The 15,526-nt window shown below is 31.5% G+C and overlaps 1 protein-coding gene across 1 annotated transcript in view; it reads right to left on the reverse strand.

Moving 5' to 3' along the window:
* LIN28B (lin-28 homolog B (C. elegans)) overlaps window positions 1-15,526 on the reverse strand; it is a 121,775-nt gene that overhangs the window by 105,424 nt on the left and 825 nt on the right. The window contains exon 2 of the mRNA XM_010856681.1: window positions 15,321-15,508. Coding sequence (XP_010854983.1) covers window positions 15,321-15,508 — 188 coding nt within the window. The remainder of the gene's footprint in view (window positions 1-15,320; window positions 15,509-15,526) is intronic.

Here is a 15,526-nt window from a genome sequence, read left to right on the forward strand (position 1 = left end):
GCCTACCAGGCTCCTCCATCCATGGGATTTTCCAGGCAAGAGTACTGGAGTGGGGTGCCATTGTCTTCTCCGAAGTTGAACACTAGGTTTTCTTAAAGAAGAGTTTACATATGCTTTCTTGAATAACATCCATATCTTTTATTCAATGGAAGATAGGGGGAATGTTCCTAATGTATTATACTTTTTTAATGTTCAAGAAATATTTTTGTGTATGAATTATGAAAAGCATTATACTGCACAAAATACAAAATTTGGTAAGACAATTCCACTCAAGAGTTTACAATTTAGTCAGAGACACAACAAAATTTAACAGAAGACAATCTATGACAAACAGAGTTTTGAAGTTTATAAGAAGTAAGCAAGCAATTCTAGCTAGAATGATGAGGGAAGTCTTCAGGCAAAGAAGGATCTGAATTTGGGGCTGGATTTTCAAAGATGGCAAGAATTTTCAAAGGTGAATGTAGGAAGGAATTTAGGGGAAAGACAGTATTGTCTGTGCCAAGAGGAAGAGGCAAAGACATATAGGCTATGTTGTGATTTGACAAAGACAACAATTTAAATAAGTATGACAAGAAAGACTGTAAAAGTAGATTCAATCAGGTCATGAAGAGTTAGAATGCCTGGCTAAAAAAATCTAAATTCTATTTAAAAACAAAGAGCCAATGAAGCTTTGGGGGGCAGGAGTCCTTTAAAGAAATTCATAAATAGCAATGTTTAAGGTGAGGACCAATGGATAAACCTGCCTAATCTCTAGCTGGCCCACCCAGGCCTGAGAGTTTCATCCTTCAGCACAGTTCCACCTTGCCCTTTGCCTATTCCTTCCACCCAGCAAGCATCTGGCACCCTACCTGCACACTGGCCTGTAGAGGCTCTTTCACTTGTCATCTCTGCACAAGTATGATGTTAAATGCCCTCCCAGGCTACCAAGTTCCTATGTATTTCCACAGCAAATCTCAAATGGCCTCTTCTTTCATCAAACTTTTCTCACTACTAAAAGCACAGGCAATGCCTTAATGCTCTTATCTTAGCACTTATCACTCTGTGGTAACCACTGGTCACACACACAACACACACATACACACACATGCCCCTAACTGCAAGTTTCTTAAAGACAGGGACAGGATATTACTGATCTTTTAATCCTAACACATTGTAAAGCTAATGTTCATTTTCCCTCCTGCCTCTCTACATTATTCTCCCTTCCTCTGTTGGAATATTCTTTTCCTTATTCATTATCTATTAATTTTTCTACTCTCATCACAAATTTACTACCCCAAAGTAGTCATCCTGACCCTGAAACTAGGTTAGAGCTCTCACAATTACATACTCACAGGACCATGTACCTTTTCTTCAAGGCACTCATTGTGGTTTTTATTTTACTTTCATTTATGTGGTCTGCTTGTCTGTCACCCCTACTGCTCTTTAAACTCGTGAAGTCAGAATCAGAATCTCTGTCTGCTTGTGGCTCACAATTGAAACTGAAGTACTTAGCATAAGATAAGCACATCAATATAAAATTAAAACAGCTAAAAATGTGGCTGGAACCCAGAGAGTCAAGAGCACTGCTCTGGAGTCATACTGCTGGCTCAATTGCGTAAAGTAGGAATTCTAATTCTAAGAGCATTGTTTTCATCTGTAAATATGAGACAATAATAGTAACTATCTTTCAGATTTGAGAATATTTAATGGCTGTAAAACGCTTAGCATGGTACCTTGCACATGCAAACACTATAAAATTACATGATACAATTATCATTCTGCTGTTATTGATGTCATAATCACTGTCATTGCTACAATACTGATTGGCTGTAGGTGAATGGTCTCTTGTGTTGGCCGAATAGAAACCTTGATACAGAGGAGTCTGGATGATGGGAAGACAGGATCAAATGATGGTAAACTGGGGTCTATCCCCAGGGAATGGTAGTAGTGGGAACTTAGCATCAGCAGTGGCTATAACAAACTAATACAAATGTCTGTTGATCTGGAGAGGGGCTAGACTAACAGAAAGGAATATATGATCATATTCTTTTTCAAGCTATTCTACCAAAATTTTACTTATACTCATCATTTTTACATTATTTGAAATATGCATGAAATTTTACTTTTATATTTGCCCTTTCAGTAAACAACATTCAAAAATTTCAAACATCTTTGATTTACTCTATAAAAAGTAAGTATTATACAATATTATTTATTATATTATTTATTTTTATCTTTCAGACATGAACTATAACTTCTAAAATCCTCTTTAAGTTCATTGTGAGATTCCATGGCCATGCTGCTTAATTTTTTCAAAGGGTCAAAAGTATGAGACTTAAACACATGTGGAGCTAAGAAAAGGGATTGCCCTTTAAGATGAAGAAATGCTGGCCCAAGTATCTAGAGCACAAAGAAACTTGGGCCCTTCAGCAAGCTTATGCCAAAATTTACGGTGTTTACCCTACTAAATCTGCATTTCTTTACTCATCCTGAAACCAGCAAGAAAAGCACTTTATGAACAATCTAAGGAAGTAAATAATTAAAACATTTCTAGATCTATCAGTATCAGTATTTTCACTGTTAGCCTACTCTATGAGTCAGTCTGTGGTTTAAAAAGCCTTCTAAGCAAAAATGTGCTAGACATACAAACATTATCTTTAGATGACAACTTAAACTTAGTGAAACATTTCATATATACTTTCTTTAGGAAATCTAGGAAAATACTTCAAATAATCATTAACTGTTGAGAAACGTTAAAATTACCTAACCACTCATGGTTTTCATTCAGAACTCACTCTCCTCTTCAAAGTCAGGAAAACCATTGGCAACACCCTTTAGAAAGAGCATAAAAGATTTAATCGAAGCTAAGAAAGAAAAGTGGTGAAGGACTAAATTTGACTTTGCTAATGCCTGAAACTTTTTTCATAACACCACAATATCCAGCTGTACCAAAAATGCATTCTAAATGAATGTAAAGTAAATTTGATAAACTCTAATTAATCTGTTTTTAACCTCTTCTCAACTACAAGCTTTTGCAAGGGATGATACTTCTGCTAAAGACAGACACTTTCTGCTGAGTGATTGCTTTTCCTGGTATCTCTAGAGCCAGGGCCCCAGGCTTCCTTCCCGAAGGGGGGTGGGGGAGGGGAAAAAAGGGAGGCGGACACTAAAGACAGACCACTTAAGGCAGTAATAATTCCTGGTGGCAGATCAAATGATAATGTTAGGGCAGGGAATCATTTTGGGACAACATAATACTTTAATAATTGGAGTAATTTCTTTGTTCAATTTACAGCTAAAAATGGAAATCTATACATGCATATCAAAATAATGAATTCTATTCTGTCAAAATCTTACTCTGAGGACATTATCCTATATCTTAAGAGATATTCAAAAAAATCGTTTGAATTTTGTAAATTTGAATAATTGAATACATGTTCAACACTGAATCTCGTAGCGCATTATGGATTACCTTTAGGAATATTAATGACTTAATAGTGACCAGACACTTTAAAAATAAAGGCAGAGAATCAGGAAAAGTGGTCAATAACTAACAAGACAACTTCCCTAAGGTTACACACTAAGACTTTTTTATATTAGAATATCTTTAAAAGAAAATACCTTTAAGAACGTGTACTGAAACAAATGTCCCTGTTTACTTGGAACTTCAGGTATTTCAACAATTTGAAAAATCATTTCCCATTTACTATAAAGTTTATTTTAGGAGAAAAAGTCCAGAAATCAAGTGATTCATCAATCATATATTTACAATAACCCTCATGAAAACATGTAGCAATATCCCAGGTGGTATTACTCCCCACAAATAAACCTTGTATTAATACTTCTGACTGAACATGAAGAGACTTAGAGTCATCTAATTTCATTTAAAAATGACTTTTTCTCCACACAAGTTAAAGAAAACTTTAGCAGGAGGAAAATAAATGATAAAGGGAAAAGCAACCAACTTTTCACTTTCTGATATCAAAGTTTAAAAAAAGCATGTTACACAGAAAAACCTGGTAGTAATCTTTTTTAACTAGTCTTTATTTCTTAATCTTTTATGTTAAATTCAGAGTGATACTAAGATACTGAATGGGTTATTTCAACCAAAAAATGGCAGTACTAATTCACATACTTAAAACTAGATTGCTGGTGTTTTATGAATATTTTGTTATCCAAATAGTAAATAAAGGAGTATCACAAATTTGAAATATTTAGTATCTTAAATCTTTTCTAAATGGAAAATTTTAGTGGCAATTTATAAACATTAAATAAAATATCAATAAATATATAAAAGTAACATTAATGAAATAATTGGAAGTTCAAATATTCAATTATAAAACACATGCAAAATAAATCACTTACTATGAATTTTAATCCCAATGAAAACATGGACTAGCACATTACTGACTTCAAACTAGATCTTGGTTATTTACAAATTAATAACCCAGTATTATTAAACTTAAGTAGCTTTTCTACATAACTTCACAAAATTTTCATATTAAAAAATCTTATCTAACCAAGTAACTTTGGATAATAGCAAAATCATAGCATTAAATATCATTGTCTTTTTTTAATCTATTAGACTATGACAAAATGTAAGAAAAATGCTTTTATCTTACACTAACAACATATTTTATTGAAACACATTTTAAATAAAAATGCATAGAGGATTTTAAAACACAGAAGCATTCTTCTTAGAAGTCTTAAAAATACTTATTTGCAGGGAAATATCACTCTCAAAGAACATTATATTTTAAAAATACTTCTTTTAGAACTACTCTTTTAAAAATATTTATTATTTGAGGACAGCTGTACTGTTTACTAAAACAGATTTTAAAGGTTTGGAAAAACAGCTTAAAAACAGATTACAACAATTTTAAAGATTAAAAATTTAATAGTAAATTGTAACATCATGACTAAATCACCAAACTGAGACTAAACATCAGCATAAATATTCTAAGAGCTGGACAGCATTTTCCAACAGCTAGCTACACTGCTTATTATTATAGAGAGGTGAGAGAAAAGAGGAGCAAAAAGAAATATACCCAGTTAGTTCCTTCTTGTATTTACACATTTCTTTTTTGCTATCAGCAAGTTTTCCTTGCTAAAATCATCCCAAATACCACTCCTACTTTTTTCACACTGAGTTCTGAGAAATAAGCTACAGTTTAGAAACCTCAAACAATGCTACAAGATAACTGACAGAAAAATGAGTAAACTAAGCAATTACCATGATATAGATAAAAAGATCAGTATTATTTTTTAAATATATTTAGTTATCTTTTTGGCTTCCTAAAAAACTGCATGGATGTAAAATAAGGTATAGTTATTAAAAACAAATATTTTAATGCATAAAACACAGGAATTAAATAAGGGGGAATTAAATAAGTATTTCAATAAATACTTCACATAACCTTTGATATCTTATGTATTTTGAGATTCATTTCAACTCTGTAACTAACTAATAGGGAAGTCACATGACTTACACAATGAGAAAGAAAGAACAGTTTTCTGTCCTTTCCTTTCTACAGGAAGAAACAAAAGCTGGGTATTAGCTATCCAAGGCCAATGGGTGGGGCCTGCAAACCAAAAAGCTGTAATGGATTGAGGTTAATCGTAATGGACGCCCACTCTAACCTTCTGAAAGCATCAAAAATGTGAAAACTGCAACCAGCACTTGCGTAAAATAACACATATTTAATGTAAATTAGGTTTTTACAACTAGGAAATTCTACGGATACCTAAACACAATTCAGTTTATAAACAACGGTGCTGTTTTGTTGGGATAAAATCACCTAACTGTGATTCCCTACACAGATACACACATGAGACCATCCCCCCACTGACATACAGATACTTCACAAGCTTCTTGAATAAATAGGAGTATCCAATGTCCAGGGTGATGGGTGGTCCTGAGGTCTTGAACCAGAGCTGTATACTTTTAAGGGATGCTGAGATAAGAACAAAGTGTTTTGTGTTTGTTTAAACCTGGGTCTATATTTAAAGTCTTTACACCATTATTGATACAGTTCATAAACTTCTGCTATAATTGATTCAGGCAAATTTTAAGTGTCAGCATACATGCTAGAAATTAAGCACTTCAAAACAAAATACTTTGGTGCTTTTTATAGATCTAATTCAAATTGACTAATTTAATTCACTTAACAGTAATTACTACATTTCAAGGGTGTTAAATCTCAACCTGAGATATAATATTATATATCATACTTTCACTACCAAGAGGATACGTTTCTGGTGTCTTTCAATGAAATAGCATGCATTTAAACAAAATTATGTACATCAAATAAACTGTAATGCCATGAAAAACTTCAAAAAAAGTGAAATTAACCCATGTGGATTCACAATCAAGAATCAACTATTAGGCTTATTTTCATTCTCCAGACTTTATTATAAGTCTAATATAAAGAGATTTTTTTGCAGAGCAGAAAGGCAGGATTTACAAGTGGCCCAAGGAAAAGATAAGCAATGAATAGTTCTGACCCTGGCTTCTCTGGCTTGATCAAGTGGGTCTGCAACCTGAGCCAAAGGGCGCAAATTCCTCCCCATTCAAAATTCTTCAATGGCATGGGGGAGGAAACAGTGAAAGGGGCAAACATGCAAATCCAACTGTCCTGAGATTTAGTATTCAACTAAAAATTTTAATTAGAGAGCTAAAAAAAAAAAAAAAAGTGAGGTCAAGACTGTGATTACGTTTCTGACTCATAGTTTAACCAATCTTAAAAAGAGAAGCTTTCTGTTTGTTGTTAAAACTGAAAAAGATTTATTCATTTATCTTTTTAAATGTATGGCTTATACTTAACTGTGTTAGGTACGCATCTCTAGTATCATTTAATCTATTTAAAGGAGTTGCTGAAAAGTGGAATTAGTTTCCAAGCACCAGTGTTGCCATATTGTAAGCAAAACGATGTGTTATAAAAATCTAAGCTTCAGAGAAAAGTTGATGGGATTCATTCCAAGCTTTACAACACATCAATGATCTATTAAGTATTTAAAGTGATATAACCTGTGTTGTCAGACTTCTGTTACAGACTGAATTAAAGATAAAGATAATTCATTTGCAAGAAAACGTTACGATAAAAAAAATTTAGAAATTATAGTAGCTAGGAACATTCTAGTCTCTATCAATAATGACTTAGGGAATTGCTTACAAAGCTTAAGAAATGTTCATGAACAGATGAAGGCCAAAGTACAATTAATTTGAAATTTACAAGGAGTATTTATATAATATAGAATAAAACAATAAATATTTTAGCTATTAACATAAAGATTTTAAAACAGAAGCTACCTTTAAGATTAACAAAGGTAATACATTTCAGTGGGGTTTGATTAGGTGTCTTATAACAAAAGTTGGTGAAAATTAAGCATATTATTAATAGCCCAATAAAATGACCTGATTCTCAGCAATACTAAAAATAGTTTAGTTTCTATACATGGAATCTTAAAACTATATAAGAATTAATGAGAATGATTGTGAGAAATTGCATTTAGTTCAGAAGTTTAAAAACATTTTTTTCATCATAATTATCCCCAAATTACAGGTAGAGGAGCACAATTAAACTTTGTAAAAAGAAAGTGAATAATACAAGGGTAAATGAGTCTCTGCTCCATACAGTGTATGAAAAGAATGTGAATTAATTGGAAAAATCTTATTAAGAAGTTTGCTAAAAGGAAGAAAATAGGAAGAACATACAGCAATCTGGAGAGCAAAATTCTTATTAAGTCTTTACACTTAGTATGTGATCAGTTAAAAAAATAGTTGAATAGATAAACTACTGAACCATAAGTTTTTCTCAGAGTAACCATTTTCTTAAAAGTTAATACTTGGATACAGCCATCTTGCTGATTTAAAACTCTAAGAATATCTATACAAAAACTCAGTTGAGAAAGAAATCCATTAAATTTCTGATAAGAAATATGAATATTAATAAGCTTAATTATGTCCTTTAGGCAAGCAGTTTATGTGTGTGAAAAAGTACCATTAGGATAAATGAAATTAAGATTGAAGATTAGTGAAATGTATACTAATTAATCTTACTTTGACAAGCACAGACAACTACTGGTGGGGAAAAGGTCATTGGAAAGCAGAAATAAACAAAAACAAAGAACATAAAATAAGGGTGGAATGTATTTCATAAAGGATACTGGATTGTTGCTTATAGTTAAAGACACAAAGTTAAAAGAAAACAGGGCAGTTAACTAGTTAATATGACATCGATATCATACAGGACAACGGAGCCTTTCTTCTTCAAGGATGACTACAAATGGGCACAAGGGATCTTTTGGGGGTGATGAAATGTTCTGTATCATGATGGTGGTGGTGGTTACACAATGCGTAAAAACTCATCTCATTTTATACTTAACTTTGGTGAACTGTATCTATATAAATTATACCTCAATTAAGTTGACAAGGTAAAAAATAATTGACACGAGCTTAGTATCTTTTGAAAATTGTGACAATGATTTATTTGGTGAAAGTGTTACTAAAAATACAGGGCTTGAAATAAAGACTAAAACTAAATTTGGATCATTAGAATTCTTAGATGATTTTCATGTATGCTACCTCAGTTGACCCCTACACCTCACCCCTCAAAAATAGAGACCAAAATTATTATTGCCACATTTTACCTATGAGAACTGAAGCTCTTTGGAAGCAACTAGCCAAAAGAAAGAACTCCACCAAGTGGCACAGCCAAACTCAAACCTTCCTTTCTGGTATTTTCTCCCTCATTCTACCACATGACATCTCCTTTGTAATAACTATGTACAAACACTGCTGAGTCCTTATGATCTGCCCAGCTCTGTGTTTAATGCTTTACATGTGTAATAGCATTTAATCCTCGTAATAACCCTATACAAAGAGGGTACGTTCTTGTCCCTTCCTTTCTAAGATACTGAAATACTGACAAGGTAACTTACTTGCCCTACAAACATAATAAACTGGGATTTGAACACTAATCTATTTGACCAGACTCTATACCACTGTATCTGATGAGGATTAAATAATTATTAATAGAGCAATAGATATTAAATTATCACAATAAGTCTATTGAAGACAATATTTCATATCTTCCCCTTAGCTTACACTGAAGAATATACAAACTAAATATGTATACCTGAATACACAGGTAAAACCTCACAATACAACAAACCATTAGCAATAAAACAAAAACATCACAAAATTACGTCCAAGTCTCAGTTTATATAACTGATGTGTTAAACAATATTAAGCCATACTGTACACCATAAAATTATAATAAGACATAGTTCACTGTCATTAAAATTAAGCTATAATATTATGCAATACATTTTGTCTAATTTGACAGAAAGCACATAAAAGATACCAATTTAATTTTCTACCACAAATATATACTATGAGTTACATATCGTATATATAACTTACTCAAGATTTTATCATGGCAAAGACTAGTTTACATTTTAGTTTATTTAGTCAACACATACTTGCTAGGCAGTTTATACAACAGAGCTCTAGTCTTGAAAACCCACCGAAAGTTAGGTATTTTCATTCCAATTTAAGGTTGATTATAGAAAGAAATATAAGACTAAAGCTACCAATTATCTATAAAAGTATTTGAGACAGCATTTCTAAACTGTCAAAATTTAGATATAGGAAGGGGGGCAATCATCAGATAATCTTCTAATTTATTGCCAGATAGAAGATAAGATTAATCCTGATGTATCAAAATACAACACAATGAACACTTTTGCTACTCAATTGATACTCTTCAAAAAGTCATTTCTACATGTACTCCCACTGATCTACAATTTGTTTTTTAACATATTACTGCTATCAATTTGTCTGATTATTAGAAAATGTTATCAAATTAGAGAAGAATACAAATAATTTGTTTCATATAGACTGTATGTTACAATGCCATACTACATATTTAAAGTAAAAATTTTCCAGTTTCATAGTCAGAAATACCCTTACTTTACTTATGAGGTTATACTTGGTTTAGAAATAAAAACTACACTACATCATATTTTTAACTAGTAAATTTAATTCCCAATACCAATAAAACTGCTCAGTTAAGATATACAAAACTATCTGCAATAGAAATTACATAATTTCTGAACAGGAAGATAATTCAAATTCAAACCCTTATTATGGTTTCTTGGTGTCAAAAGCAACAAAATTTACAACAAAGGACCTAGCATGTTGAGGGCAGGTAACAAAACAAGTTTTTAATTTCTTAAGAAACCCAAGAACTCTGAGATGAGTTAAAGATAGGTTAAAAGATTTTATGCTACACTTGTAAGAGGCTTGCAACTTACATATTTGTTTAAAAAAACAATTCTTCAATTTATCACCTTCATTTGCTGTGAATGGTCTTTTTAAAAAAGGAGAATCAAAAATAAGAGGGAAATATTTAAGAGTTACAGCAATACTACTTAAAATGAGAAGGAAAAACGTCTTAATTATGTACACAATTCACATTTTATGTTTAAATCAAATAAGAATATCACTTTAGAAGTATAAAAGGTCCTGAAAATGGATCACCATTTTCAGAAGGAAAGTACCCAGTATCTTTTAAAATAATTAAAGCCTGATAAAATTTTTATTTAAATACCTTTAAATGTGACTTTATGATTAAATAACTTGAAAGCATTTCACTTGGGATTCTTTCGAATTAGTCAACTGGGAAATTCATCTGGAAAATTTGGTAGTTTTAGGAACCATTTTCACAATGTTAACATGCATAACTCACTAACAAATTAGCTCTAACTCTTACATGATCACATTTTAAATTTCCAAGATTTCAATCTAAATATATGTATTTTTTTACAGTGACATTTATCAACAGCACCAAGGATAAAATGTTTTTTATCCTTTTATCTATTTATCAACAGCACCAAGGATAAAATACATAATCATATATATTCTGAGTTTGGAAAATGTTTTCATACTAAACTATAACAAAAGTGATACGGCTAATAAATAATTAACTATTATGAAAAACCCTTAAACATGAGCACATTGTAATAAATTAACTCTCATAACTGTGTAGCTAATTAATGTTAAAAACAGAGACATGAACTCTGTCCTATGTCAACTGAACTGCGTATAATACTTCAATTTTTATATATTAAATATTAGCCATCTCCAAATATTTTTACATCCTATACTGTGATAATTACTCTTATTTCTTCTATTTTCATTATTCTTTGAAATGTTTTTGAGCAAAGTAATAAAAGGAACATAAAATATATAAAATCTTTGTAATACAGGCATTTGTATTCTCCATAAACATCAAACTAAAAATCAGAAATAGAAAGCATAAGAAAACATCAATAGTTAAAAGGTAAATAAAGACTTCAAAACCAAATTAAAATACTATTGAAGACACCTAAGACAATAGCTAAATGATGGTCATTTTTGAAAAAAATTCTTCCATAAATTGTGAAGCAAATAAAATATTTATGTTAAAAATTCTTTGCATCCTAGTTGATGGCTAACACTCCCAAATATATAACTCAGCAAGAAAATATTATTATGCAAATGAGCTGTAGAGAGGGTAATAAGGAGAATGGATTCTATCCTTCCTCTGGACAAAACAAAGTTCAAATGATCATTTTATCTTATCAGTTGAGGTAATGACTTTAAAAATAAATGTAAAAATCTACATAAAGAAAAAGTTACATAATAACATCAACAGGTAGTTATTGAGTAATACTGCCCTCCTTCATAAAGGATCTAGTATTTAATTACCATGTGATTCATTTAAAAATATCATCACATATTAAGTCCTATTAAAAGATTACAATATTTCAGAAAGTTGACATTCTACAATCTGTGAGTGCAAATTTTAAAGAATTTATTAATAATAATAAACTGATAAGAGTATTAATTATTAGCACTCAAGATAACTTGAAATAACCTGAGTAGGAAGCAATACTTACATATCTGTATTAACCATCTATATTCTTCCTTCAGTTGAGAGACAAAATTCTGTTTTGCACTATTTGCTTAAGTAAGAAATTTCTACAAATTTATCCTATTTACAAACTATATCATTATCAAAAATTTTAAGGAACATCTTAAAACGATGACAAAATTCACAAATATAACATTTATACCTTTTGGTTAAGTTTTAAAAAATACTGAATGCTATCAATGTTTCACTATTAACATGTGTCAAAATACATCTATTCATTACAAATCCATAAAAATACGATTATTTAAATCACCAGTTAACATCAGGAAGTCCAATGAAGACAGTCATTTTAAACCAGTGGTCACATACCATGTTCAAACAGCAGTCTCATTATATTTATCAACAAGTCTGAAGATAGAGAAAGGACAGTACCCAAGTCTTGGGTTTATTTTTTAGGACTTGGTACATTATAGAAACTAAATCAAAGTTTGACTGTATTGTTGCCAATAAATTTTAAACAGAATTATATAACCAAAAATGTCCAGCTCTATTTTAAGAACACATTCATATATTCTCTTAATTTTCATAGCAACTTAATGCTTTTGATGTGCAGTTCTTTGCAGTCAATACTTTTAAAGGAGAAAAAAGTATCCTGGGTGCTTTGGCATGAATTTTTAAATATTATTTTAAAGTAACTAAAACCATTTTTTTATTTCCCCGAATATATACTCTTAAAAACATGTTTCAGAATACTTTTTAAAACTCCAGTAACACATGTACTTCTAAACAGTCCAAAAAACTCCACTCCGTTATTTCATATATTTAAAATAATAATTAGATGCCACTGTGGTTAAACATTTAAAATTCCTAATTATCTATGATGCCTTTTCATTACAAAATAATATATATATAATGGGGAAAATCTAATTTATAATTATACATAAAATCTAGTATGCTTTCAAAAATGCCCATACAGTTAAAAATGGCAGCTAAGAAATAATTTTTTAAATGTCTTAAAAACTTTTATGTAATCGTCATGAAACACAATCTGATTTTGTAAAGTGATGCTCACATGATACCTGCACACATCATTATGGACATCAAATTGTTACTTGCAGTTGCGTTGCTGAAATCAGTGGAATTCTGCCTTCCTCAAAATAATTATTCATGAGTTATATGCAATTTATATGTTATCAATATAAGACAGAAATCCCTTCACCTAGGCATCAAAGTCAAGAAGAAACAAAACCAGAAACAATAACAAAGAAACTGATTCAAAATAATTTTCCCTGGAGAAAAATAAATATATTTTAAAACACAAATACTGTAACCATTAAAAAAGGCTCTTAAATATCACTTTTAATTTTAAATTTAAAGATTATTACTGCCCTGATTTTTCTTTCATCACAAAAATACTAATACTTGAGTTTTATTGACTTTTACATACTTTTTCCTAAGAATATATCCAGGCTGTTCTTATGAACAATACACATATATTTGAGACATTTTTTAAATCACATATATCATTTTAATACTTCTTTAGTAAATACATGATGTGTAACAAGATTAAAGTAAGTCTAATATGAATAATCTATGTTGTACTCTAGAAACTGTTCACTATTTATTTAAAAAAAAAACTTTTCAGCAATACAGCATTTCTTAATTTGGTAGATACAGAAATGCTTATCAACATATAACCATGAAACAGCTTAAAACTGGATGACTCATTGTTCTAAACATTAATATCAGTTAATAAAATGTCTAATATTTGAATATATTAAAAGGTAAACATAGAAAACCAATTGTAACAAGGTGTGATAAGACAAAGAAGGGCTATTTTTTTTCATTCATCTATAAAACAAATTTATGAGATTGTAAAGAACAATTTAACAACCTAAAGAAGGTTCAAAGAGGGGAAAGCCAGAGCCTGAGAGAAAATGGATTTGTCAATGATTTCAGTCATTCTGTGTAGGGAGGAGAAAAGCAGAAAATGTGGCTTCATTCTCACATATAAAATAGGAGGCATAAAATCCAGTAGCCTGTCTGTGGACTTCTATTTATGTATTTAAACCCTGTTTCAATTCACAGATTATGCTGATCCTTCCTCATGTAAACAGCCAATAATGATAGCCAGGCCTTTAGGAAAGGAAAACACACCACATAGCAAGGTCAGGAAGCTACCAAGCACAGGACAACAGATCAAAACAAAATGGTTTCATATGTTTCTATTGTTTATATACTTAATTTGAAGATGATATTCCTTAGGGAGGAAAAGAGGTTGTAAATTATTACCAGGAACATGCAACATACTATCAATCAAAACATAATTTTTTTGCAAATACACTATTTCCTGCATGTATCTATGTTAGTGAACCTGTAGGACTGATATCCATGCATTCAATTCTTTTGAACTCAGATGTCAAGCTAAAATAAACCTCTTTAGTCTTAAATCCGTTACTTCGAATAATTCTTTACAGATCATTTATATTTCTCCAACTTCTATGGATTAAATAATCAAGCTTGCAAACTTGTAGATACCTTTTTTTACTATGAAGAGAAGAGTGAAAGGGGAAGACGTATTCATTTTCTTGTTTCCGGATAAAATTTCGAAAATGAGAAGAAAAGACGTCATATTTGGTATTTAAGCATCTTTTAAAATTACAACACAATATAAGCAACGGTGGAAATTTGTCCCAAGTAGCCAACTAGTACATTTTAAACACACAAACTAGAGCCGCCACTGGCCACATGTTTTTTTGAGTTCAGTCTCTTAAAGAGACAGTATCCTTGGATCTATGCCCTACAAGGAGCACGTTTCCAAAATGTTTGATTACCAAAAATCCTCTCCTGCATTTCTTCATATCCATACTAGATCAACAATGTCCGACTTTATTTTACTGTGAAATCAAATTATTTTAACTCGATTCTACAAATGACTACAGGCAAATATAAAATAATTGGGGAACCTACCGTGATTAGAGGCGTCTAAAGTAAGGGTACCTAGAGATTGTTATAGTAAAACATTGGCGGTTGTTTTTTTTTTTTTTTTTACTAGTATGATCACCGTTTCTTAATTCATTTCCCACTCATTTCCCAGACACAAACCACGTAACATGGTAACCAGTAACACCGGAAGCTACACTACGACAATTTCGCTGTGCAAAGAGGGGAAATTACTGAACTCAACCAGCACCCAGAACTGAAATTTCAAAGATTTGATTTTCTGTTTAGGAAAAGACACGCAGGAAAGAGCCCATGCACATACCCTAAAAACTGCAATCATTCGTGATTTTAAAGAAGATTTTGAAGGACACACTATTATAAGTCAGTTGACAAAACTACCGGTCAGCTCCTCCAGAGAGAAGCAAGTAAAGACGGGAAGCAAAAAACAGACAAAAAAAAACACACCACAGTCTGGCTTACTTGGTGTACAAATACATCCACTGGAATATCCAAGGGGCTTCCCTCTCGGCTTATCATGGAGATGAATCCAAATCCCATTCGCACGTTGAACCACTTGCAGTGGCCAGTTCCGTGCAAAACCTGGGATTCGTCCTCTGCCTGCTCTGGAAGCTTCCCGGGCTCTTCTCCACCACCTTTGCCTGCCCCGCCTGAGTAGAACAGGACAA

This window comes from Bison bison, unplaced genomic scaffold (assembly GCF_000754665.1).
Source record: "Bison bison bison isolate TAMUID 2011002044 unplaced genomic scaffold, Bison_UMD1.0 scf7180017864373, whole genome shotgun sequence".
NCBI classification, from domain to species: domain Eukaryota; kingdom Metazoa; phylum Chordata; class Mammalia; order Artiodactyla; family Bovidae; genus Bison; species Bison bison.